General features: G+C 38.9%; 1 protein-coding gene across 1 annotated transcript; it reads left to right on the top strand.

Moving 5' to 3' along the window:
• The first annotated feature begins 6,738 nt into the window (after window positions 1-6,738).
• Window positions 6,739-12,606, top strand: ZNF354C (zinc finger protein 354C). Its single transcript, XM_010830697.1, has 3 exons — window positions 6,739-6,950; window positions 7,430-7,525; window positions 10,649-12,606. Exons 1-3 carry the CDS (start codon window positions 6,806-6,808, stop codon window positions 12,007-12,009), a joined length of 1,602 nt encoding a protein of 533 aa, XP_010828999.1. The 5' UTR covers window positions 6,739-6,805; the 3' UTR covers window positions 12,010-12,606.
• Window positions 12,607-24,274: the final 11,668 nt, after the last annotated feature.

Raw genomic sequence — 24,274 nt, 5'->3', positions numbered from 1 at the left:
TATACATTTGTATGAAGCACCTGACTTTGATAAAAGTCAGGACTGCTGACCCCGCGTGACTTTTGCATAACATCTCAGTGTATAAAATAACCATGGAAAATAAAGAATTGGGATCAGTTTCTCGAAACACTGGTCTCCCCATGTCGCTCTCTCTCTCAAACTCTGGCTGAGTCTCCATCTGGAGCGCAGAACCCGCCATGCTTACTAATTATGCCTGGGCTTCTAAGATCCAACTGGGGAGGCCTCAGTGTCTCCTCTCCTTCGGGAGAACGGAAGGACGCCTGAGGCCTACGTAAGTGGTGCAAACTTCTTGTCTTGAAGTTTTATTGGTCTCCCGCGTAAACCAAGCTACTCAGCCTCTTTTCTCCACTGAATTTTCATGCTGAGCTATCCTCATTCTATTACTCTTTATATCTCAAATTAATATCTAATTGAAGCTATTGTATCCTGATCCTCGCCGACGCCATCCCCGCTTGGAACTCCCTGGATCAGCCAGGGCTGGACCCCGGCACTACCCTGAGGAAAACAAAATTGAAAAAGACCCATGAACCCCAGTGTTCATTGCAGCACTGTTTACAATAGCTAGACATGGAAGCAACCTAGATGTCCATTGACAGATGAATGGATAAAGAAGCTGTGGTACATATACACAATGGAATATTATTCAGCCATAATAAAGGAACACATTTGAGTCAGTTTTAATGAGGTGGACGAACCTGGAGCCTATTATACAGAGTGAAGTAAGTCAGAAAGAGAAATGTAAATATTGTATACTGACACATATATATGGAATCTAGAAAGATGGTACTGATGAATTTACTTGCAGGGCAACAGTGGAGAAACAGACATGGAGAACAGATCTATGGACACTGGGGAAGGTGGGGGGAGAGGGTGAGATGTATGGAGAGAGTAACATAGAAACTCACAATACCATATGTAAAATAGATAGCAAGCGGGAATTTGCTGTATGACTCAGGGAACTCAAACAGGCCCTGTGACAATCTAGATGGGTGGGATGGGGAGGAAGATGGGAGGGAGGTTTGGGAGGGAGGGAATATGGATGATTCTTGTTGATGTTTGACAGAAAACAACAAAATTCTGTAAGGCAATCATCCTTCAATTAAAAACTAAAGTGGCAAAAAAGGTCTACAGATGATGGAGAGGGTGTGGAGAAAAGGGAACCCTCCTACAGTGTTGGTGTAAGTTGATGCAGCCGCTGTGGAAAACAGTGTAGAGGTTCCTCAGAAAACTAAAAAATAGAATTACTGTATGATCCAGTAGTCCCAATCCTGGGCATATACCCAGATAAAATTATAATTTAAGAAGATACATGCACCCCTATGTTCATGGCAGCCCTATTCACAATAGCCAAGATGGGAAGTAACCTAAACGCCCACTGACAAATGAGTGGTTAAAGAAGATGTGGTGTGTGTCTGTGTGTGTATATGCACGTACAGTGGAATGTTACTCAGCCATAAAAAGAAAGTGGTAATGCCATTTGCAGCATCGTGGATGTGACTAGAGATTAACATAGTAAAGTAAGTCAAAAAGAGAAAGACAAATGTCATATGATATCACTTTGATGTGAAACCTAAAATAGAGCACAAATGAACCTATATACAAAACAGAAACGGACTCACAGAGAACAGACTTGTGGTTGCCAAAGGGGAGGGGGATGTGGGAGGGAAGGACCGGGAGTTTGGAATTAGCAGATGTAAACTGTTATATATAGGATGGATAAACAACAAGTCCTACTGTATAGCACAGGAAACTATAGTCCACCTCCTATAATAAACCATAGTGGAAAAGAATATTAAAAAAGGATGTCTATGTGTGTATAACTCAGTCACTTTCCTGTACGTCAAAGATTGGCACAACACTGGAAATCAACTATACTTCAATTTAAAAAGTAAACTTTATAGTAGTCACAGTAAAAAATAAACAGAAGCAGATTAATTTTAATAAATATTTTACTTGACCCAGTATACCCAAAATATTATTTCAACATGTGTTGTTGTTGCTCAGTTGTGTCTGACTCTTTGCAATCCCACGGACTGCAGCACACCAGCCTTCCCTGTCCTTTGCTACCTCCTGGAGTTTGCTCAAACTCTTGTCCATTGAGTCAGTGATTGCATCCAACCATCTCATCCTCTGCAGTCCCCTTCTTCTGCCTTCAGTCTTTCCCAGCATCAGGGTCTTTTCCAGTGAGTTGGCTCTTCAAATCAGGTGGCCAAAGTATTGGAGCTTCAGCTTCAGCATCAGTCCTTCCAATGAATATTCATGGTTGATTTCCTTTAGGATTGACTGGTTGGATCTCCTTGCTGTTCAAGGGATCTCAGGAGTCTTCTCTAGCACCACAGTTTAAAAGCATCAACTCTTTGGCGCTCAGCCTTCTTTATGGTCCAGCTCTCACATCCATACATCTCACATTTCCACATGTTATGAGTATTAAATTATTGAAGTATCATATATATATATATACACACACATATATGTGTGTATATATATATGTATGTGTGTATATATATATAAATATTTTTAGTAAATATTCTGATGTGTATTATATAAATAGCACTTCACAATTCAAACTAGCCACCTTTTAAGCACTGAACATCCATTTGTAGATGGTGCCAATAGTATCAGGCAGAGAAGTCATAGACAAGTCACCAAAAACCAGAGATTTTAAAGCAGACAGGTGGAAAAAACATGTTATATACATAGAATCAATATCTGAATGTCCATTGGCTCCTCATTCGAGACAACAGTGGCCAGAAAACAATAATGACCTTTTATATGCCGGAAGAAAAACACTGTCAACCCCAAATTCTGTAAACAATGAAAATATTCTTCCAGAATGAAGGTAAAATAAAGGCATTTTCAGATAAAAGAAAACAAAGCTGATGCATCATCAGCAGTTCTGCAGTATAAGACGTGCTAAAGGAAGTTCTTCAAGTTAAAAGGAAACAATGCCAGATGTAATCTTAAGAAGGAAATTAAGCGTATTAAAAGTGGTGACTGTCTGGATAAATATATATATTATAGAAATATATAACTAATTTTTCCTCTCAGTTTCTTTGGTATGCATGCTGCTGCTGCTGCTGCTGCTGCTAAGTCGCTTCAGTTTGTGTCCAACTCTGTGCGACCCCATAGATGGCAGCCCACTAGGCTCCCCTGTCCCGGGGATTCTCCAAGCAAGAACACTGGAGTGGGTTGCCATTTCCTTCTCCAATGCATGAAAGTGAAAAGTGAAAGTGAAGTCGCTCAGTTGTGTCCAACTCTTTGCAACCCCATGGACTGGAGCCTACCAGGCTTGGTATGCATGTGCTTGTTTAAAGCAAAAATATAATCTTGTGTTATGGAGTTTATCATGTAAGTGGATGTAATGTATATGACAACTGTGAATTTAGAATTCATTAAGGTCTGGACTGGAAAAGTTTTGTCTCCAGGGATGCCTGAATGGCTGTTTTTTTGTTCCTGGCCAAGATAAGGGCAATGGATGTGCTCTTATTCTATTTTTTTATAATTTTCTTTCTTTCTTTGACTGTATTGGGTCTTTCTTTCTGCATGGACTTTTCTCTAGTTGCGGAGTGTTGGGGCTACTCTCCAGTTGCAGTGCATGGACTTCTTACTGTGATGGCCTCTCTTGCTGCACAGCCCAGGCTCTAGGGCATGAGGGCTTCAGTAGTTATGGCATGTGGACTCAGTAATTGCAGCTCCCAGGTTCCAGAGCACAGGTTCAATAGTTTTGCACAAGCTTAGCTGCTCTCAGGCATGTGGGAACTTCCTGGCTCAGGGACTGAACCTATGTCTCCTGCATTGGCAGGCAGATTCTTTACCACTGAGCTACCAGGGAAGCCCTGGATGTACTCTTTAAACGCTTCTGACCACCCTCAGGGTCATCTTCACTTGATTTGCAACTGGCTTATGTGGTATGTCAAGCCATGCTTGATGCATAAAAAGTCCCTGCTGAGCATTTCTCCTTTAAGCTCCCCCAAACCAAGAATTCTTGTCTATTAATAGATCCAATGACACAGCATAGTCTGTGCATGCAAATAAGGAGACTCATGAAGCATCTCTGGCTTCCAATACTTTCCTACACAGTTTTTATTTTTCTGCAGTGTACCCTTCGGGCTTCCAGGTGGCTCAGTGGTAAAGAATCCACATGCCAATGCAGGAGATGCAGGTTTGATCCCTGGGTAAGGAATATTCCCTGAAGAAGGAAATGGCAACCCTCTTCTGTATTCTTGCCTGGGAAATTCCATGGACAGAGGAGCCTGACAGGAGGACAGAGGAGCCATGTGGTTGCAAAAGAGTCAATGACTAAATAACAACAACAAAATTGTACTGTTTGCCTTCCATGAGCAGTCTCAGAGTGAGCTGATGAGTCCTGTCAACTTTATGATCTGGGAATGTCTTTGTAATAACTTGGTAACAACTACAACATGAAGAAGAACCATATGTTTGCAAGGTTTTTACCTTCTATGTGAAATAATATATTAGCTCTAAATATGCTGTGAAAAACTAAGAATGTATATTATGATTCTCAGCAGCCACCAGAAATGCAAAGCTAAAAAATGAATATGTAAATTAAAGTGGAATCTTAAAAAAAGTCAAAACAAACATACACCCTGTAAAAAATGTAAGCCTAATGAAGGATATAAGTGGTAGAGTGCCATTCTGTCCCTCTCGAAAATATCAAATAATAATCTGGGACAGCTTGTTTTCTTCCAGATATTTTTGTATGCACCTATGCATATAGAGATAAAGAATTTTTCAACACATATTGACCGGGAGTTTGCTTTTTCATATGAATTGATAATATATCACAGTCAAATTCCAATGTCAGGCATACAAATCTACCTCATTCTGTTTAATGGCTTTATAACATATCATGGGCTAAATGCAGTATAAATTGCTTATCTATTCTTTTATTGATAGATAATGTAGGTTGTCTTGAAAATTTCACCATTGTATTAGTTTCCATTGTTGCTATAACAAATTATAACAAATTCAGTGGCTAAAACAACATAAATGTATTCTCCTATACATTTAGTTGTGGAGGTCAGAAGTGTGAAATCAGTTTCACTGACTTAAGGTCAAGTTCCCAGCAGGGCTGATTCTGCCTTGGCTGTAGGGCGAGGGGTGGGGAATTTGTTTCCTGGTCTTGTTTTCATCTTCTAGGGGCCCCCTATTTTCCTTGGTCTGTGGCCTTTTCAAGCATCTTTATTATTTTTTTTAAAATTTTATTTTGTTTTTAAACTTTACATAATTGTATTAGTTTTGCCAAATATCAAAATGAATCCACCACAGATATACATGTGTTCCCCATCCTGAACCCTCCTTCCTCCTCCCTCCCCATACCATCCCTCTGGGTCGTCCCAGTGCACTAGCCCCAAGCATCCAGTATCGTGCATCGAACCTGGACTGGCATCTCGAAATATATCATTTCAGTCTCTGCTTCCATCATTACGTAGCCTTCTCTTCTAACTCCTTTTTGTGTTCTTCTTACAAGGACTGTTAAGATTACACGAGATCACCCTGTATAATAATCCAGAATAATCTCTCCCCCGCTCAAAATCCTTCAACAGATCCTCAAAGTCCCATTTGTTATATGTACAATGTTTACAGGTTTATCATTCATCCTACCATAACGATTAACTTACAAGTAATGCTTTAGTGAACACCCATGAGCAGATATCCCTACCCAGCTGTGTGATTATTCCTTGTAGTAGAATCCTAGAAGTAGAAATGCAAAGTCATAGTGATGTGCCTTTCACCTTTTGATAGATTCTAATAATATCCACTAAGCTTTGTACCGTTTGTCATTCCCTTCAGCCCTTTCATAAAAAAAATTGGTATCTGCCTTCTTACATTTTGTGTTTGACTGAGATTCTCTTGGAAAGTCTTAGCTTCTCAGCATTTCCTTTTTGCACCTGTGTAGTACTTGAGTTCTTCTAATTTTTTCTAGTCCACGGAACCCATCTGACAATATAGCTTAGAGATCTGTCTACCTGAATTCACTTAGGAGCTCCACCACTTGAACAGTATTAGCTAGGAAAGATTTTGTAACTTTTCTGGACTGTTTCTTGATCTGCAAAATTATTTATAGTGTCTTCCTAATAGAATATCTATGAAACTTAAATTGGCTACTGTATAAGAAGTTTCTATCATAGTCTCTAACATCTTTGTGACCCCATGGACTATAGCCCACCAGGCTCCTCTGTCCATGGAATTCTCCAGGCAAGAATACTGCAAGGGGTAGCTCTTGTCTTCTCCTGGGAATTTCTGACCAGGGATCCAACCCTGGTCTCCTGCACTGCAGGCTGATTCTTTACCATCTGAGACACCAGGGAAGCCCATTGATAGACATTAACGAGTATTATTTTTTTATTCTTTGTTTTATGTCTCAGAAATTCCTTTTTATTTCTGTTCTACTAGTTACATTTCTCCTACTTTTCTAGCATTGCTCTAAACGTACTCTGATTTTTTCTTTTCATTTAATTTGGATTTTGAATTGGAAGGAGGAGATAAATGGACTCTGACAGATCCCAGGGTGCAATATAAATTCCTTCTCAGCAGGAAATTTGCCCTGTTTTTCTATGCCCTCACAAACATGCCATGTGTCTTTGCTCCAAATGGGTACTCGATAAATATTGTTTGTTAGTTGATGGGTGGTTCCAAAAGTAACATAAACAGTTGCTTTGAAATATTTAGAATCCTGAGACATTTTCAGAATAGTTGCTGCACATCCCAGTGTCACCTTCTTACCGAGTCTTCCAGGGGAGATGTTCCTGGGTAAACAGGAATGGGTTTGCCGTTACAGGAGTCAGTGACATTTAGGGATATCGCCGTGCTCTTCAGCCGGGACGAGTGGTTGCACCTGGATGCTGCCCAGAGAACCTTGTACCGGGAGGTGATGCTGGAGAACTACAGCACCCTGGTCTCGCTGGGTAAGGAGGTTTGCCTGTCATGGAGAGTCTGCTGTGGGAGGACTTTAGAGCTCCCTTGGAGGTTCAGAGTCTGCAGGTTTCTGTCCTCTGCCCTGGGAAAGGACAAATCTCTGTAGAATTAAAAGTGTACCTGTTTGTTTTGATGCCCTTCATGCTGCTCTTTGTCCTCTGCCTTCCTCCCACCCCACCTCCTTAATAGTTCCCTCCTACTCCAATGATTGGACCCCCGTTTAGATTCTGAAAAATGCAGAGGACTCCCATCATCATGGCATTCATAGACAGGGCCCCGTATTGTTTCTGAATCAAGACCCACCTCCTGCTCCATCCCTGTGAAGGCCTCAGTCCTCTCAAGAGTGCTTTTGCTGCCTACTTTGCCTCTCTATCTAGACTTGTATTATCTTTCCTGTAGGTTCTGGTTTGAGTTTGGGGCTTGCTTTTCATGCCATTTGTTCAAACTCCATTTCCTTCCTGATGAGCAGGGATTCCATTTTCAATGCCAAAATTGATCTGCCAGTTGCAACAAGGAGAAGATCCCTGTATGGTGGAAAGAGAAATCCCTCAAGATACCTGCCTTGGTGAGTAAGTGACTGGGGGATTGGGCACAAGTGTCTTTATACATAAGCAGGTTGCGAGGAGTGTTTGAAAACTCTCCTAGAAATTCTGAGCCCTGTTGAAATGCTCAGGACCACCTGACAAGCTTCCTTGGCTGTAATGGTTTTCTTTCATCAAGAAGGTCCTTGCCTTGACATTTTCCTTCTCATACCACTCCCTGCATTCTCTTTCCCTCCCCACCACCTTTTGTTTTGCAGCCTCACTCACTTCCTTCTATCACCTCTTGCTCTTCATGTTAATTTTCCATCTGCATTTACACATGTTCATGTCTGACAGATTTTTTTTTTAACACTTTACACCTTCTGCCATATTTTGAATTTTTTTAAATAATTTTTTCATTTTGTTTTTACCATCCACATATTTCAAAGTATTATTAACATTCCTTTGTCTCTGATTTCTTATTTTCTTGGTGACTAGATTGTCATGTCCCAGTATTATATATTCAATCAGCTGTTGTTAACATTACCCCTGTAGCCTTTCCAGTCCAGGGGTCAGCAAGCACGTTGTTCCTGGTGGGCTGCAGTGCATGGAGTCACAAGGAGTCAAATGTGACTGATCACACAGCACCACCACCACCAGGCATTAAGGATCATGGTTTGAATTTAGACATTCTGAATTTTGTCTTACCCTTACCACTGCTTACATGAGCTATAGGATAGTTACCTACCTTCTCTGAGCCTCTTTTTTCTCACTCATTTTCCATGCCATGAGCACAGTGATCTTTTTGAAACTCATGTATTTATCCTGTACCTTAAGAGACTTCATTGTTTCTCCATTATCCATGGAGTAAAGAAAGATTCCTTAATATGACGTTAAACCTACATCTTAGCCTGTCTTCATATTCCTTTATGGTCTCCTCAGTGGCCACTTCCTCTTCAGCTCAGTGTTCTGGCTACATCTGCATACTCACTATCATTTGTGTGTTATTCCTTCAGCTTGAATCACCTTTTCTACCTTGTCCATTGGGAAACTATTTATCTTTCAAGATCCATTTGTCCACCTAATACGCCACTCTTATCTGTAGATTTTTCTTATCTTTCCTACTTGCCTCAGTTGTTTGCTTGCTCAGTCATGTCCGACTCTTTGAGACACTATGGACTGGCCTGCAAGGTTCCCCTGTCCATGGAATTTTCCAGGCAAGAATACTAGAGTGGGTTGCCATTTCATACTCCAGGGCATCTTCACAACCCAGGGACTGAACCCGTGTCCCTTGCGTCTCCTGCATTGACAGGCAGAGTCATTACCACTGCACCACCCGGGAAGCCCTCCTACTTCCCAGTCAGTATTAATTTTTCCATCATTTATGTTCATACAGCACTTTCTACATAGTTGGAGTACATTGATTATTGTATCTATCACAATGAATTGTAGTTATGTTTGTTAATTATTTTTATAATAAGATTGTGCATATTTAAGGGAGAGGCCAGATCTTTGAATTCTGTTCCTCAAGCATCTGATATATTAGATTTAGTAATATTTAAAAAATTTCTTTAAATTCTGTTTTAATTGAATTAATTAGCTCTCTGATTAACTCACTGCTGATGAGGCTCAAGTTACTCAATTCAGCCAGACCACTGCAGCTACATTATTTTTCAGATTCCATTCTGTCCTTCCTCTGATCCAAGCTGCCCATTTTACCAAATATAAACATTTTGCCTTGTTATTATCTGTCTAAGAATTTATAGCACCTTCTGTTAGTAAATTCTTCTAGTTATTTAGTAACTGTATATTTGGCCTTACTGTGCTTAACCAAAATTGTAACTAATTCCAACTCAAATTCCCTTCTTTAGTCAATAAGCCCCCCCACATAGGTTTACTTTCTCCACAAATGACTTTAACAGGCCTTCTTTTTGACTCACAGGGTCCTCTTTTCTTTTTCTGTTGAAATCCAACCCACCTCTATTGTGTATCTTCCATTCTTTACCAATATTATTGATACTAGTATCCTCATTTTCTGAACCTCAAATCTGAATATGCAGTTGAGTCTTCTCAGATCATGGAGAAATGAACTATTACTGTTTGGCCATTTATTTTTTTCCTATTATCATTGCTAATTATTCAGTATTTGTTCAATAAATGACTGAGTCTCAGGAATCCAGTAAGAGAGGAGAGGTCTCTTTTCATTTTCAAGGTTACCTGCCCTTCATAATAATTTTTCCAACTTGGCCACTCTGCTCATTCATTCTTTATTTTTTATCTAAGACATTCTAATTGTGTACTTATCTTGTACACAATAAAGAATTAACAAATCATCATAAGACATAGCTACTGCTCTCCTTGAACAAATAACTTTGAATTATTTCCACAAACTTTATATATGTAAGTTAAGTGATTGGATGTTTGGAAAATATGTTTTGAAATTTGCAGAAAGAGGTGGATTATTTAGGCTTAAGTAATTGAGTTTTTGTAAATAAATAAGATTAGAGTAGTAGGGTACATTTCTAGATAGACAGGGAAGATCATATTGTAAGAAAGAGTAAAAAGAGAGAAGGTACCTGGTTGATCCTTGAAAATCTGAACTGCTAGGTTTCCGATGGATACCATTAAGAAAGATCTATATTCTTATGCAGATTTATAGCCTATATTTCATATTCTTATTTAATTTCATTAAATATTTTTATTACTAAAACCAGATAAACTTTATTAACATAGATAATCTATATTTTATTTAATTTGTATAGTTTATTTAAGTACACACAGTCACCTAATTAGTGATATAACTTTAATCTGTTTTCAATCATGGATTGATAAAAGTAAGCCAGGTTTTAACTCAGAGTTTCTTAGAATCAGCTCAAGCTAAATCTTTTCACTTTAGAATCAGATCTGAGCTTGGGGCTTGGGCATACTTCAGAACATCACATCTCTTGTAGACTTTTGTTAGTCTCAAAAGATCCCTGCCTTTACTTCTCTCAGATGGCAGTATCTTCGTTGTCACTGTTAATTTGTCTACTATATTCTCCCACACTACTCCTGTTTACTTCTCCTTCCATTCTATCCTGTTTTTCTCTAGATTCAAGTCCATATTTGAAATTATATGGTATCAAACTCTCTTCTAGCAGAGGAGCCACTATTCTGATTTATTCCAGGTTTCAAGATATGGCCTGAAATAGAAGCATTGCCTCGCAAACAGGACATTTCTTCAGGAGAAACATCTCAAGGAATAATAATGAAAAACTCCATTAAGTTGGACATCAAGTGTGGAGAAGCTTTGGAATTTGAGGGCAGGACACAAGAGCAACAGAAAAAAACTCTCAGGCAAATGGTAGCCTCACAGAAGCAAACCATCAGTAGAACTGGAGACCAGACAAGTCTTGAATTAGGGAAAGGTTTATTTATAAATACAGTTCTTATTAGACAACAAAATGTTCCTACAGAAAGAGTACCCAGTATATATTATACTTTTGGGAGAGATTTTAAACAGAATTTTGATCTAATGAGATGTTTCCAGATTTACCCAGGAGAAAAACCTCATATTTACAATGAATGTGAAAAAAGCTTCAATCAGAGTCTTCATCTTATTGAACACCAGAGAATTCATACTGGTGAGAAACCTTACAAATGTAGTGAATGTGGGAAAACCTTCAGCCACAGATCATCACTTCTTGCCCATCAGAGAATTCATACTGGAGAGAAACCTTACAAATGTAATCAATGTGAAAAAGCATTTAGTAGCAGTTCAACCCTTATCAAACATTTGAGAGTGCATACTGGAGAGAAACCCTATCAGTGTAAGGACTGTGGTAAAGCTTTTAGCCAGTGTTCAACCCTCACTGTACATCAGAGAATTCACACTGGAGAAAAACTCTATAAATGTGGAGAATGTGAGAAGGCCTTCAATTGTAGAGCAAAGCTTCATAGACACCAACAAATCCATACAGGTGAGAAACCCTATAAATGTAGTGAATGTGGGAAAAGTTACAGCCAGTTTACATCCCTGGCTGAACATCAGAGGCTTCACACTGGAGAACAACTGTGTAAATGCTTGGAATGTGGGAGAAATTTCACTCGCATCTCAACCTTTATTGAACATCAGCGGATTCATACTGGACAAAAACCATATCAGTGTAATGAATGCGGGAAAGCCTTCAACCAGTATTCATCCTTTAATGACCATCGGAAAATTCATACTGGAGAAAAACTTTACACGTGTGGAGAATGTGGGAAAGCCTTTGGTTGCAAATCTAACCTTTATAGGCATCAGAGAATCCATACTGGAGAGAAACCATATCAGTGTAATCAGTGTGGAAAAGCTTTCAGCCAGTATTCATTCCTAACTGAACATGAGAGAATCCATACTGGAGAGAAACTCTATAAATGTATGGAATGTGGGAAAGCCTACAGTTACAGATCAAACCTTTGTAGACACAAAAAAGTTCACAATAAAGAAAAACTCTATAAATGGAAAGAATATGGGGTCAGAGATTTCTTAGAGGAGATAAGCCTATAAGGTTTAATTCATCTCTGAAATAATTTAAGGGTTCTCATTGGAGAATAATCAGGAGAATAATAAATAGGGCACAGACTTCTAATAGGTCAAGTCTTTTTTTTACTTCTCTTAGAGAAAATATGCAAGTTATCACTAAGTAATGGTAAAATTGACCAACGAATATTAAGAGCACTGCCGTGTCAAATTTTATAAGAACCAGTAAATTTAAGGTTTCTAAAAACAAAAATTTTAAATTCACAAAAAATTGTAAAAGACCTAACTTTAAAAAATGAAAACAATGGAATATAAGTTTTATTTCTTTCATTAGACTTTGTTGCCTTTCTAACAGTAAGCTTCAATATGAATTTTCTTTTAAAGGCAGTCACTGAGTTATTAATAATGTGAATAAGTGTGGGGCCATATTTTCTAAAATGGCAGATAGACATAGGACATGCTCTCTTTCATAAAGAGAAGCTAAAGATAAGAAGAAATTCTTTAAGTTTAGATTTTCACATGGAAATAATTAAGCTCACTTTTCATGAACTGCCTCACCAGCAATTTATATTTATAAATATACATGTATGTATATGTGTGTTAGTTGCTCAGTCATATCTGACTCTTTGCAACCCTGTGGACTGTAGCTCACCAGGCTCTTCTGTCCATGGAATTCTCCAGGCAAGAATACTGGAGTGGGTAGCCATTCCCTTCACCAGAGGATCTTCCTGGTCCAGGCTGGGTCTCTTGCTTTGCAAGCAGATTCTTTACTGTAGCCTGAGCCACCCGTGATAGACATAAATGTGTGTATGTATTCATGTGTATATGTGCACACAGAAAGAGTTTTGGTCTATATTTTTTCAAAATTCTTTGATGATTAAAAAATGTGGTTTTATTACTTTAGAATTTAGTTTTGAAAATTAAAATTTTCCCCAATGGTGTCTCTTCCTTTTCTTTCCTTACATTATTTCTTAATTTGATATGATTCTACATTACTGAACAGAGTCTTAGAGAAGTTGGTGTAAACTGAAGCAAGTGGAGAGACTGTCATGCAAATACTGTCTTGTGTGTTGCAAAAGGGATATATTTCCAGACTCTGATTATATACCTGGTAGCTTATTAAAACCAGGGGAGATTTTAATTTAGTTAGTTATAGCTTTTCATTTTAATTAATGAAGAAATTGAGCTTTTTGAGTACAATTAAGACTAGAAGCTAGATCTTCAGCTCTGGTTTTCTGTAATAATTATAGGTTAATTTACAACTTCAGGCCCCAAGAGTCCAAGTCCCAAAGCTGTTTGTTTTGTAAACTGGTTAGGCACAATTGCAGTAATTTAATCAGTTTTATTTTTATGTTTGGTAAGTTCCCTCAATTTTAACCTTAATAATTGACTTAGTCATGTTTTCCTTTTTTCTTATGAGTCCCTAGTTATACCTTCTTTTGTAGTAACTGTACTTAAATCCTAAAAGCTAGCTATAGTCCAGATAGTGAAACTACATTTGAGGGGTTCACATATAAAATTGCCTTTTTGTTTATTTTTGTTACACATCTTTTAGGACTTCTTTTATGTAAAGTGATATATGAGTATCTTATTATTAAACATTCTAGTTATTGGTATAAGTTGGTTATCCAAAAACATTCCATGTTTTGCAGAAAAATGTCATTTTCCCCTGGGCCTACTTCCTTCAGTTATATTTACTTTCACAGTGGATATCATTCAATAGAACTGTTCTATTAATATGAAAATTAGCTAGAACCCCCTGAGACATCTAAACTTTAAACTCAAGCATTCAGCATTTGACTTGTCTTAGCTCATTAAAAAGTATTTTCTTGGGGATTCCCTGCTGGTCAAGTTTTTTAGAATGTGGTGCTTTCACTGCTGGGGCCCAGGTTCCTTCCCTGGTCAGGGAACTACGATCCTTCAAGCTGGGTGTCATGGTCAAAGAAAGTGAAGTGAGGTGGGGGGTGTTTCTTACATATTCAAGTATATTTATAAGGAAAATGGGGCTTCCCAGGTGGCACTGGTGGTAAAGAACCTGCCTGCCAGTGCAGGAGACATAAGAGATGTTCCCTGGGTTCGATCCCTGGGTTGGGAAGATTCCCTGGAGAAGGGTATGGCAACCCACTCCAGTGTTCTTGCCTGGAGAATCTGATGGACAAAGGAGCCTGGTGGGTTCCAGTCCATAGGGTCGCAAAGAGTTGGACATGACGGAAGCAACTTAGCACATAAGGAAAATGAAGCTTTTAAACCTCAGTTTTTCACATCATACAGAGCCATTTGCAAGATATTCTAGATAAAAACCCATTTGATTACCCAATAGCAGTATCCACACATTATGCAGATTTTGGTCTCTAAATGCTATTCCTCACTAAAAGGAAGTAGGGCTCCTTGGAGAAATGGCTGATTCCGTATGTTTGGAACAGGGAAAATGTAAGATATGTTTGGAACAGGGAAAATATAAGATATGCCTTGAATACTTTTTTTGTGAAACAAAAAAAGAACTCAAAGACTAAAGGGATAATGTCAGAAGGATGTGAGGGCCAATTTAAAGGAGCTCCCACTAGTCAAATTTAGGACAATTTGAACATCAAAAAGAATAATCACAGTAATTGGATATAACATGCTAAATAAAATGATCCTATAATGAAAAAATAGAGGAAAATAGAAAAGCTCTTTATATACTTATTTGGAGAATGTCCTCTCTTCATTGTACATGGTGTGATAGATTTAGAAAAATCACCATTTTACAACCCTTAATGTAATTAGGCACATTCAATGGATGGAAAAACCCTATTACATGAAAAAAAAATTAAACATTATTTACACGGTGTCAAGATCACAGATACCAATTACAGATGAAAGATATGCCTTTATAATGGAGAAATCTGGCTGTTAAACTGAATTTCTCTACCAGTGGAACAAGCTGACATGTGACTCCTGATGAGATGCAGTATAAAGTAAACATGATCATCCTGTGATGTATTCTTGGGGAAAAAATGAAACTCTAATTAAATCTCTTATCTAGACTTTTCTTCCTGTTTACCAGAAATACAAGAAATAGAAGAACAAACCGAATTACATAGTGAAGAATTAGACAAGTCTAGAGTTTGAGTTATTGTACAAGATAGCTTGTCTGGACTTTTCAAGAAACCAATATAATAAAACAGGAGTGGAGTCATCTAGATTCAGAAACTTGAGATATAACCAAATGCAAGGTGTGATTCTTATTTGGCATCTGATTCAGAAAATCAAAACAACTGTAAGACATTTAGGGGGATGTGGGGAAATACGAGGATAGAATGGGTTTTAGGTAATGTGGTATGTTTAATTTTCCTAGAGGTATGATATTGATGATGTTGTTGAAGTGTGAAAAACAGTACCCTTCTTCTTAGGAGATGCATGCCAAAGTTTTCAAATTTAAAGAGTCATGATGTTTGTAGCATATTTTTAAATAAATATGTAAAAAATTAGTCAGCTGTTGCTGAATCTTTGTGGAAGATATAGTATGTTCACTGGTCATTCTGTAAACTTCTGTAAAAATTTTTAATAAAAAATTGAAGCAAAAATTTGATTGGAAAAGTGATGCATATGAAACTTCCAGTCAGTATTCTTCCTTTATACTCAAATTTCTGGTTTGAGAGTTTATCCTATATGGATGTGATCGTTGGAGATAACTTAACCATCATTTGTTCTGGTTCCTCTTATAGAATAAGCACACAACACCTTATATCTCCTACTAAATATGACTAAAAATCCTAAAGAATGCATGGAACTGCAGCCTTAGGGTCCTGAAAAGTAATGATGGTAGCAGCCAGATTTGGGAAGGAAACAAGATTTTGAAATAAGACCAGTCTGTTACTCTCAGGCATGTCTGTGGTGAGGACACTGGTGGTTGAGCAGACACCTAAACCTCTCAGAGAGGACAACATTTATTTCTGGTCAGAGAACTGTTGGAAGAATCCTCATTGCTTTTCATCTCTCACTTTTTGCTGCTTGGACCTGGAGGTAGGTATATCCATTATGTGTGTAGCAGAGAGGAGAACCTAAAGCCTTTGTATTTTAATCAAAAGGCCAGAAGAGGAGTGGGCCCTGGAAGCTGAAAATTGTCAGGCTGGTGACAGAAAAGGAAACTCAGGAAAGTAATTTCATAAGGTTGTGTATATAACCCCAGACTCATCCCTAATCTCAATCCAGAATCTCATAATGTAGAATTGCACAAAGTGTAAAAATCAGGAAAGTCTCAACAGTTCATAAGGAAAAAAGACAACAGGCACTGCCCCAAGATGACACAAATTTTGGAATTATAAAAGCATTATAACAGTGTTTCAAAAAAAACGTGACCATTCTTGAATGGAAACTTAAAAGTTCTCAGCAGGAAAATAGGTAATACATTAGAAGGAACCAAATGGAAATTTTAAAACTAAAAAAACAGTCATAAAATATAAAACAAAAACCACTGGACATACTTAGCATCAGCATAGAGATGACAGCGAAAAGAGTCCATAACGGAAGACAAACTGACACATATCCAAACTGAACTAGAAAGGGGAAAAAGACATGTCGTATCAATTGATGCAGAGAAAATTTTGACAGTATTTGTGATAAAAACTAAGAAAATCAGAAATAAAAGAGAAATTAACCTAATAAAGGGCATCTACCAAAATCCCACAACTAACATCCTGCTTAATGGTGATCAGCTGAATGATGTTAAGGTCGGGGACAAGTCATGATGTCCACTCTGAACACTCCTAACCAATCCTTGCTAATGCAATCAGCCTAAAAAAAAGAAAATACAGTTTATAAAGGAAGAAATTAAGTGGCCTCTGTTTAAAGATGACATGATTGTCCTCTTAGAAAAACCCAAGGAATCAACAAAAAAAAGCTCTTAGAACTGAGTTTAACAAGGTCAGAAGATATTAGATTAACATGCAAAAGTTTCTGCATTTGTGTACTAGCAGTGAACAATCAGGATTCCCTGGTGGCTCACTGGTAAAGAATCTGCTTGACAATACAGAAGACAGATTTGATCCCTGGGTCGAGAAGATCCCCTGGAGAAGGAAATGGCTACCCACTCCAGTAGTATTAAATGGGAAATCCTGTGGACAGAGGAGCCTTGCAAGTGAGAGTCCATTGGGTCACAAAAGAGTCACACATGACTAAACAACAACAAAAGAACAATTAGAAAATAAATTTAAGCAATATACACCATTTGCTGTACTCTGGAAAGTAAAAAGGAAGTGGAAAGTAAAGAAATACATAGCTACAAATATGCAAATGTGTAGGATCTCTATACTGCAAAAAAAGCCCACTAGGCTCCTAGCCATTCCCTTCTCCAGGGCATCTTCCTGACCCAGGGATCAAACCCAGGTCTCCTGCATTGCAGGCAGATTCTTTACCCTCTGAGCCATCAGAGAAGCACCATACTGCAAATTACAAAATGTTAATGAATGACATAAAAAAGATGAATTAAGGAGACATAGTTTACAAGTGAGAAGACAATATAGCTAGTATGGCAATTCTCATCAATTGATTCTACAGATTTAACACAATTCCAGTAAAAATTTCATTAGGATATTTTTTCTGTAGCTAGAAAAGCTGATTCTAAAATTTAGGTGGAAAAGCAAAGGAAGTAGGGTAGCCAAAACAATTTTGGAAAAGCAGAATAAAGTTAAAGGACTCAAAATACTCAACTTTAAGCTACAGTAATAAGTGAAGGAATAGATATGTAGATTAATGGGACAGAAAGTGAGTTCAGAAATAGACTGGTTAAACAGATGGTGGTACATCCATATATTCGAATCAGTTCAGTTCAGTTGCTCAGTCGTGTCTGACTCTTTACAACATCATGGACTGCAGCACACCAGGCCTCCCTGTCCATCACCAATTCCCAGAGCTTCCTCAAACTCATGACCATGAAGATGGTGATGCCATCCAACTGTCTCATCCTCTGTCATCCCCTTCTCCTCCTGCCTTCTATCTTTCCCAGCATCAGGGTCTTTTTCAGTGAGTTAGCTCTTCCCATCAGGTGGCCAAAGTACTGGAGCTTCAGCTTTAGCATCAGTCCTTCCAGTGGATATTCAGGACTGATTTCCTTTAGGATTGACTGCTTTGATCTTCTTGCCATCCAAGGGACTCTCAATAGTCTCCAACACCACAGTTCAAAAGCATCAATTCTTCAGCACTCAGCTTTCATTATAGTCCAACTCTCACATTCATACATCACTACTGGAAAAACCATAGCTTTGACTAGACAAACCTTTGTTGGCAAAGGAATTTCTCTGCTTTTTAATATGCTATCTAGGTTTGTCATAGCTTTTCTTCCAAGGAGCAAGCATCTTAATTTCATGGCTACAGTCACCATCTGCAGTGATTTCGGAGCCCAAGAAAATAAAGTCTGTCACTGTTTCCATTGATTCCCCATCTATTTGCCATGAAGTGATGGGACCAGATGCCATGATCTTAGTTTTTTGAATGTGGAGTTTTAAGCCAGTTTTTCACTGTCCTCTCTCACTTTCATCATGAGGCTGTTTAGTTCCTCTTCACTTTCTGCCATAAGGATGGTGTCATCTGTGTATCTGAGGTTATTGATATTTCTCCCGGCATTTGTGATTCCAGCTTGTGCTTCATCCAGCCTGGCATTTCGCAAGATGTACTCTGCATATAAGTTAAATAAGCAGGGTGACAATATACAGCCTTGATGTACTCCTTTCCCAATTTGGTACCAGTCCATTGTTCCATGTCCGGTTCTAACTGTTGCTTCTTGACTTGCCTACAGGTTTCTCAGGAGACAGGTAAGGTGCTCTGGTATTCCCATCTATTTAAGAATTTTCCACAGTTTGTTGTGATCCAAACAATCAAAGGCTTTGGCATAGTCAATAACGTAGGAGTAGATGTTTATCCAGAACTCTTTTGCTTTTTCTATGATCCATCAGACATTGGCAATTTGGTCTCTGGTTCCTCTGCCTTTTCTAAATCCAACTTGAACATCTGGAAGTTCTCAGTTGAAGCCTGAGAACTGTTGAAGCCTGTCTTGGAGAATTTTGAGCATTACTTTGCTAGCATGTGAGATGAGTGTGATTGTGCAGTAGTTTGAACATTCTTTGGCATTGCCTTTCTTTGGGATTGGAATGAAAACTGCCCTTTTCCAGTCCTGTGGCCATTGCTGCATTTTCCAAATTTTCTGTCATACTGAGTGCAGCACTTTCACAGCATCATCTTTTAGGATTTGAAATAGCTCAACTGGGATTCCATCACTTCCACTAGCTTTGTTCATAATGATGCTTCCTAAGGCCCCCTTGTCCTTGTACTCCAGGATGTCTGTCTCTAGGTGAGTGATCACACCATTGTGGTTATCTGGGTCATGACGGTCTTTTTTGTACAGTTATTCTATGTATTCTTCCCACCTCTTAATATCTTCTGCTTCTGTTAGGTTCATCCATTTCTGTCTTTTGTTGTGCTCATCTTTGCATGATATGTTCCCTTGGTCTCTGTTTTCTTGAAGAGATCTCTAGTCTTTCCCATTCTATTGTTTTCCTCTATTTCTTTGCATTGATCACTGAGGAAAGCTTTCTTATTTCTCCTTGCTTTTCTTTGGAACTCTGCATTCAGATGGATATAGCTTTCCTTTTCTCCTTGCCTTTTGCTTTTCTTCTCTGCTATTTGTAAGGCCTCTTCAGACAACCATTTGGCCTTTTTGCATTTCTTTTTCTTGGGGATGGTTTTGATCACAGCCTTCTGTACAGTGTTACAAACCTCTGTCCATAGTTCTTCAGGCACTCTGTCTATCACATCTAATCCCTTAAATCTATTTGTCACTTCTACCGTATAACCATAAGGGATTTGATTTAGATCATACCTGAATGATCTCCCTATTCAGGTCTCCCTAAAAAGTAGTGGTTTTCCCTACTTTCTTCAATTTAAGTCTGAATTTGGCAATAAGGTGTTCATGGTCTGTGCCACAGTTAGTTCCTGGTCTTGTTTTTGCTGACTGTATAGAGCTTCTCCATCTTTGGCTGCAAAGAACATAATCAATCTGATTTTGGTGTTGACCATCTGGTGATGTCCATTGTAGAGTCTTCTCTTGTGTTGTTGGAAGAAGGTGTTTGCTAAGACCAATGTGTTCTCTTGGTAAACTCTGTTAGACTTTGCCCTGCTTCATTTTGTACTCTAAGGCCAAACTTGCCTGTTACTCCAGGTATCTCTTGACTTCCTACTTTTGCATTCCAGTCCCCTGCAATGAAAAGGACATATTTTTGGGGTGTTAGTTCTAGACGGTCTTGTAGGAAAGTCTTCATAGAACCATTCAACTTCAGCTTCTTCAGCATTAGTGGTTGGGCCATAGACTTGGATTACTGTGATATTGAATGGCTTGCCTAGGAAATGAACAGAGATCATTCTGTCATTTTTGAGACTGCATCCAAGTACTGCATTTCGGACTCTCTTGTTGACTATGAGGGCTACTCCATTTCTTCTAAGGGATTCCTGCCCACAATAGTAGATATAATGGTCATCTGAGTTAAATTCACCCATTCCAGTCCATTTTAGTTAACTGATTCCTAAAATATCTATGTTCACTCTAGCCATCTCCTGTTTGACCACTTCCAATTTACCTTGATTCATGGACCTAACATTCCATGTTCCTGCGCTATATTGCTCTTTACAGCATCGAACTGTACTTCCATCACCAGTCACACACACAGCTGGGTGTTGTTTTTGCTTTGATCAGCCTCTTCATTCTTTCATGAGCTATTTCTCTACTCTTCTGCAGTAGCATATATTAGACTATCACTTAGCAATAAAAACATATGAACTGTTGATACATTCTGCATTGAAGAATGTCAAAGGCATTATGCTATGAAAGAGAAACCTGACACAGAGCTTATATGCTTTGATTTTATTTATATGGCTCTATGTAAAAACCAAAAACTAGAGACACAGAGACTAGATCTGTGGTTGCCAGGGACCACAGATAAGATAAGCAGAAGGTTTGACTATGAAAGAACAGCACAAGAGAGTTTTCTTGGGGACAGAATTGTTATACCTGTTTGTAGTACTTGTACAGATCTGTAGTGTGAAAATGTTAGAACTCATGAAACTCTACATTAAGAAAATGCAAATTTATTATATGTAAATTTTAAACATAGTTTTTTTAAATAAGATAAACATTTGTGTCTGTTCAGGACCTGTGTGTTTGTATGTGTCTGCATGATGTTGCATTAAACTGCGGATGAACCATGGAGGAGCCCATCATAAGAGGCAGTTTAAGGCCAAAGAGATGAATGTTGTGCCTGAGTTAATAAGATGAAAGCAACCGAGAGAAAATAATATAGAAGTCTGAATTTATATCAAAATTCACAGCTAATAGAAAAGCAAAGTTGGTATGAAAGTGAAAAAGTGAAGTCGCTCAGTTGTGTCCGACTCTTTGCGACTCCATGGGCGATAGCCTACCAGGCTCCAGGTCCATGGGATTTTCCAGGTAAGAATACTGGAGTGGGCCGCCATTTCCTTCTCCAGGGGATCCTCCCAACCCAGGGATCAAACCCCAGTCTCCTGCATTCCAGACAGATGCTTTACCATCTGAGCCACTAGGGAAGCCCAAAGTTGGTATAGAATTGACTTATCCTCCGCAAGGCCACACGTAATGAGGACAAGTGAAAGTAGAACAGGAATTTTACAAATGAAATCTACTATGGCCCATATGGGAAAGTGGTATGGTTTACAAGTGAAGCTACAGGAAAACATTATGAAGATGTTTTGGTTTCAAACACAATTCTAAGATGTAGAAGAAACATTGATTTCAGAATCAAAAGACTTGAGTTAATAAAGCTGATTGTACCACTCAATGTTGTGAACTTGGGAAAGTTTGATACTCTCTCTCAATCCTACTTTTTTATATCTGTGAGAAACATAGACATATAGATATGTAGGTATGGGCCAGATTAGTTGACAGAATATTTTCATTTATATCATTGAAATATCCTAAGCCAAAGAAAACTGCCTCACCTGTCTATGTTTCTGTTCAATAATTTTCACCATTATTGTACCAAGAATTTCCTGCATTGAGTCCCTAGCAATTAATGCAACTTAATGAAAGAAGCTTTCTTACTGTTTTTAAAAAATCTATATCCTGTGTCCTCTAGTGAATTCCTTCTCCTGTTCCCTATCCCATCCCTGGATCTTCCATCTTATAAGAAAGATCTTTAAAGAGGACTGGCCGAATAAGTGAGAATAAATGTTGTCAGAAGGAATGCAGGATGAAAATAATTTTCTTTCAACCCTATATTTAGTACTTGGGAAGTCCTGGTGTGAAAGATAAAAAAAAAGTTGTGTGATGTACACCAAACACGGTGCTGATGGCCTTTTTATGTCTTGTTGGGACTCAACTGGTAGAGAGATTAGTTTGCTCCATATGGCAACTTGTAATACTGTTTGCTGTGGTAGCTTTGTACTGCTCTCTGCTGCTTCATCTACTTCCCCCGCTTATTTCTCCCTTCACCCACAGAAATTACATTTACTACACCAGAATTAACATATTTTAAAGGGTTTTCTTCACTAAATGTTATACTTAATAATTCATTATATAGTTTTATAATTGTAATTATAATATGGCTATATTATATGTTATGCTTAACAAAGTTCCCTAATAATGAAGGGGCTGAAGCTAGAAATAGACTGAAAACCTGAAAAGTGAAAGTGAAAATCACTCAGTCGTGTCAAACTCTTTGCGACCCCATGGACTATACAGTCCATGGAATTCTCCAGGCCAGAATACTGGATGGGTAGCTGTTCCCTTGAACCCCGGTCTCCCAGGTTGTAGGTGGGTTCTTTACCAGCTAAGCCACTTGGAAGGCCCAAAAATACTGGAGTGGGTAGACTATCCTTTCTCCAGCGGATTTTCCAGACCCAGGAATCGAACCGGGGTCTCCTGCATTGCAAGCATATTCTTTACCAGATGAGCTACTAGGGAAGCCCCCCAGAACGTTCAGCACTCCTCGTTGGGGAATCGAATTCCAGTCTCCCACATGACAAGGGGGGATACTCACCACTATACTGAGGAGTGAGCCGAAAACCTAGATTGAGCCGAAAACCACATTTAAAACATAGGAGCAACCATGTTCATCGTGGATAAAGCTGCTTCCTCTGGAAGGGAAATTGGTCTCTTAGGGTCAGCACAACAGGACAAGGATGCAATCCGATCCCACCTACAACCAGTGAAGAGATGAGCTAGCAAGTGTGATGAAACCCAGGGAAGAATTTGCTCCCAGAGGAAAAGAAAAGAAATACGACTCTCCCTGGGTCTGGGAACCCAGTACAAAAAAAGTTTATAGGATTAAAGGCTATCCCAAGCAGTGTAACTGCATATTAATCATCAATCTAACATCAATGTGAAATATCCTCCTATTGATATAGAATTTATGTGTGTGAGCTCAATCATTCAGTCATGTCCAACTCTACAGCTGTATGAACTGTAGCTTGCCAGGCTCCTCTGTCCATAGAATTTTCCAGTCAAGAATACTGGAGTGAGTTGCCATTTATTTCCCCAGGGGATCTTCCCAACCCAGGTATCAAACTTGTGTCTCTTATGTCTCCTGGATTGGCAGATAGATTCTTTACCACTGAACCACCAAGGAAGCCCTTATGGACTATAAGATTGTAACCTGTCAGGCTTCTCTGTCCATGGGATTCTCCAGGCAAGAATGCTGGAATGGGTTGCCACTTCTTCCAGGAGGTCTTCCTGACCCAGGGTTGAACCTGCATTTCTTGCATTGGCAGATGGGTTCTTTACCGCTGTGCCACCTGGGAAGCCCTGCCCTCTCCCCCAACCCCCTGCCAAATATATATGGCTCTGTAACTTAGGCTCCAAAATAGTAGTGATGATACCTGTGCTGTAAGGAACTGCATGTTTATCATATTGAGCAGTTCAGTTCAGTTCAGTTCAGTCACTCAGTCATGTCCGACTCTTTGTGACCCCATGCACGCCAGGCCTCCCTGTCCATCACCAACTCCCAGAATTCATTCAAACGGACACCCATCGAGTCGATGATGCCATCCAGCCATCTCATCCTCTGTCATCCCCTTCTCCTCCTGCCCCCAATCCCTCCCAGCATCAGAGTCTTTTTCAATGAGTCAACTCTTCGCATGAGGTGGCCAAAGTACTGGAGTTTCAGCTTTAGCATCAGTCCCTCCAAAGAACACCCAGGGCTGATCTCCTTCAGAATGGACTGGTTGGATCTCCTTGCAGTCCAAGGGACTCTCAAGAGTCTTCTCCAACACCACAGTTCAAAAGCATCAA

Source organism: Bison bison, unplaced genomic scaffold (assembly GCF_000754665.1).
Source record: "Bison bison bison isolate TAMUID 2011002044 unplaced genomic scaffold, Bison_UMD1.0 scf7180017864519, whole genome shotgun sequence".
NCBI lineage: Eukaryota > Metazoa > Chordata > Mammalia > Artiodactyla > Bovidae > Bison > Bison bison.
The sequence above is the reverse complement of the archived record's forward strand: the minus strand, read 5'-3'. Positions and strand labels throughout refer to the sequence as shown.

Bases quoted from the DNA above. Each gene is read 5' to 3' on its own strand.
- ZNF354C (XM_010830697.1), top strand. From the start codon at position 6,806: ATGGGTTTGCCGTTACAGGAGTCAGTGACATTTAGGGATATCGCCGTG. The intron at 6,951-7,429 runs GTAAGGAGGTTT...CCTGATGAGCAG, and splicing joins CAGCACCCTGGTCTCGCTGG to GGATTCCATTTTCAATGCCA. The intron at 7,526-10,648 runs GTGAGTAAGTGA...GATTTATTCCAG, and splicing joins CCCTCAAGATACCTGCCTTG to GTTTCAAGATATGGCCTGAA.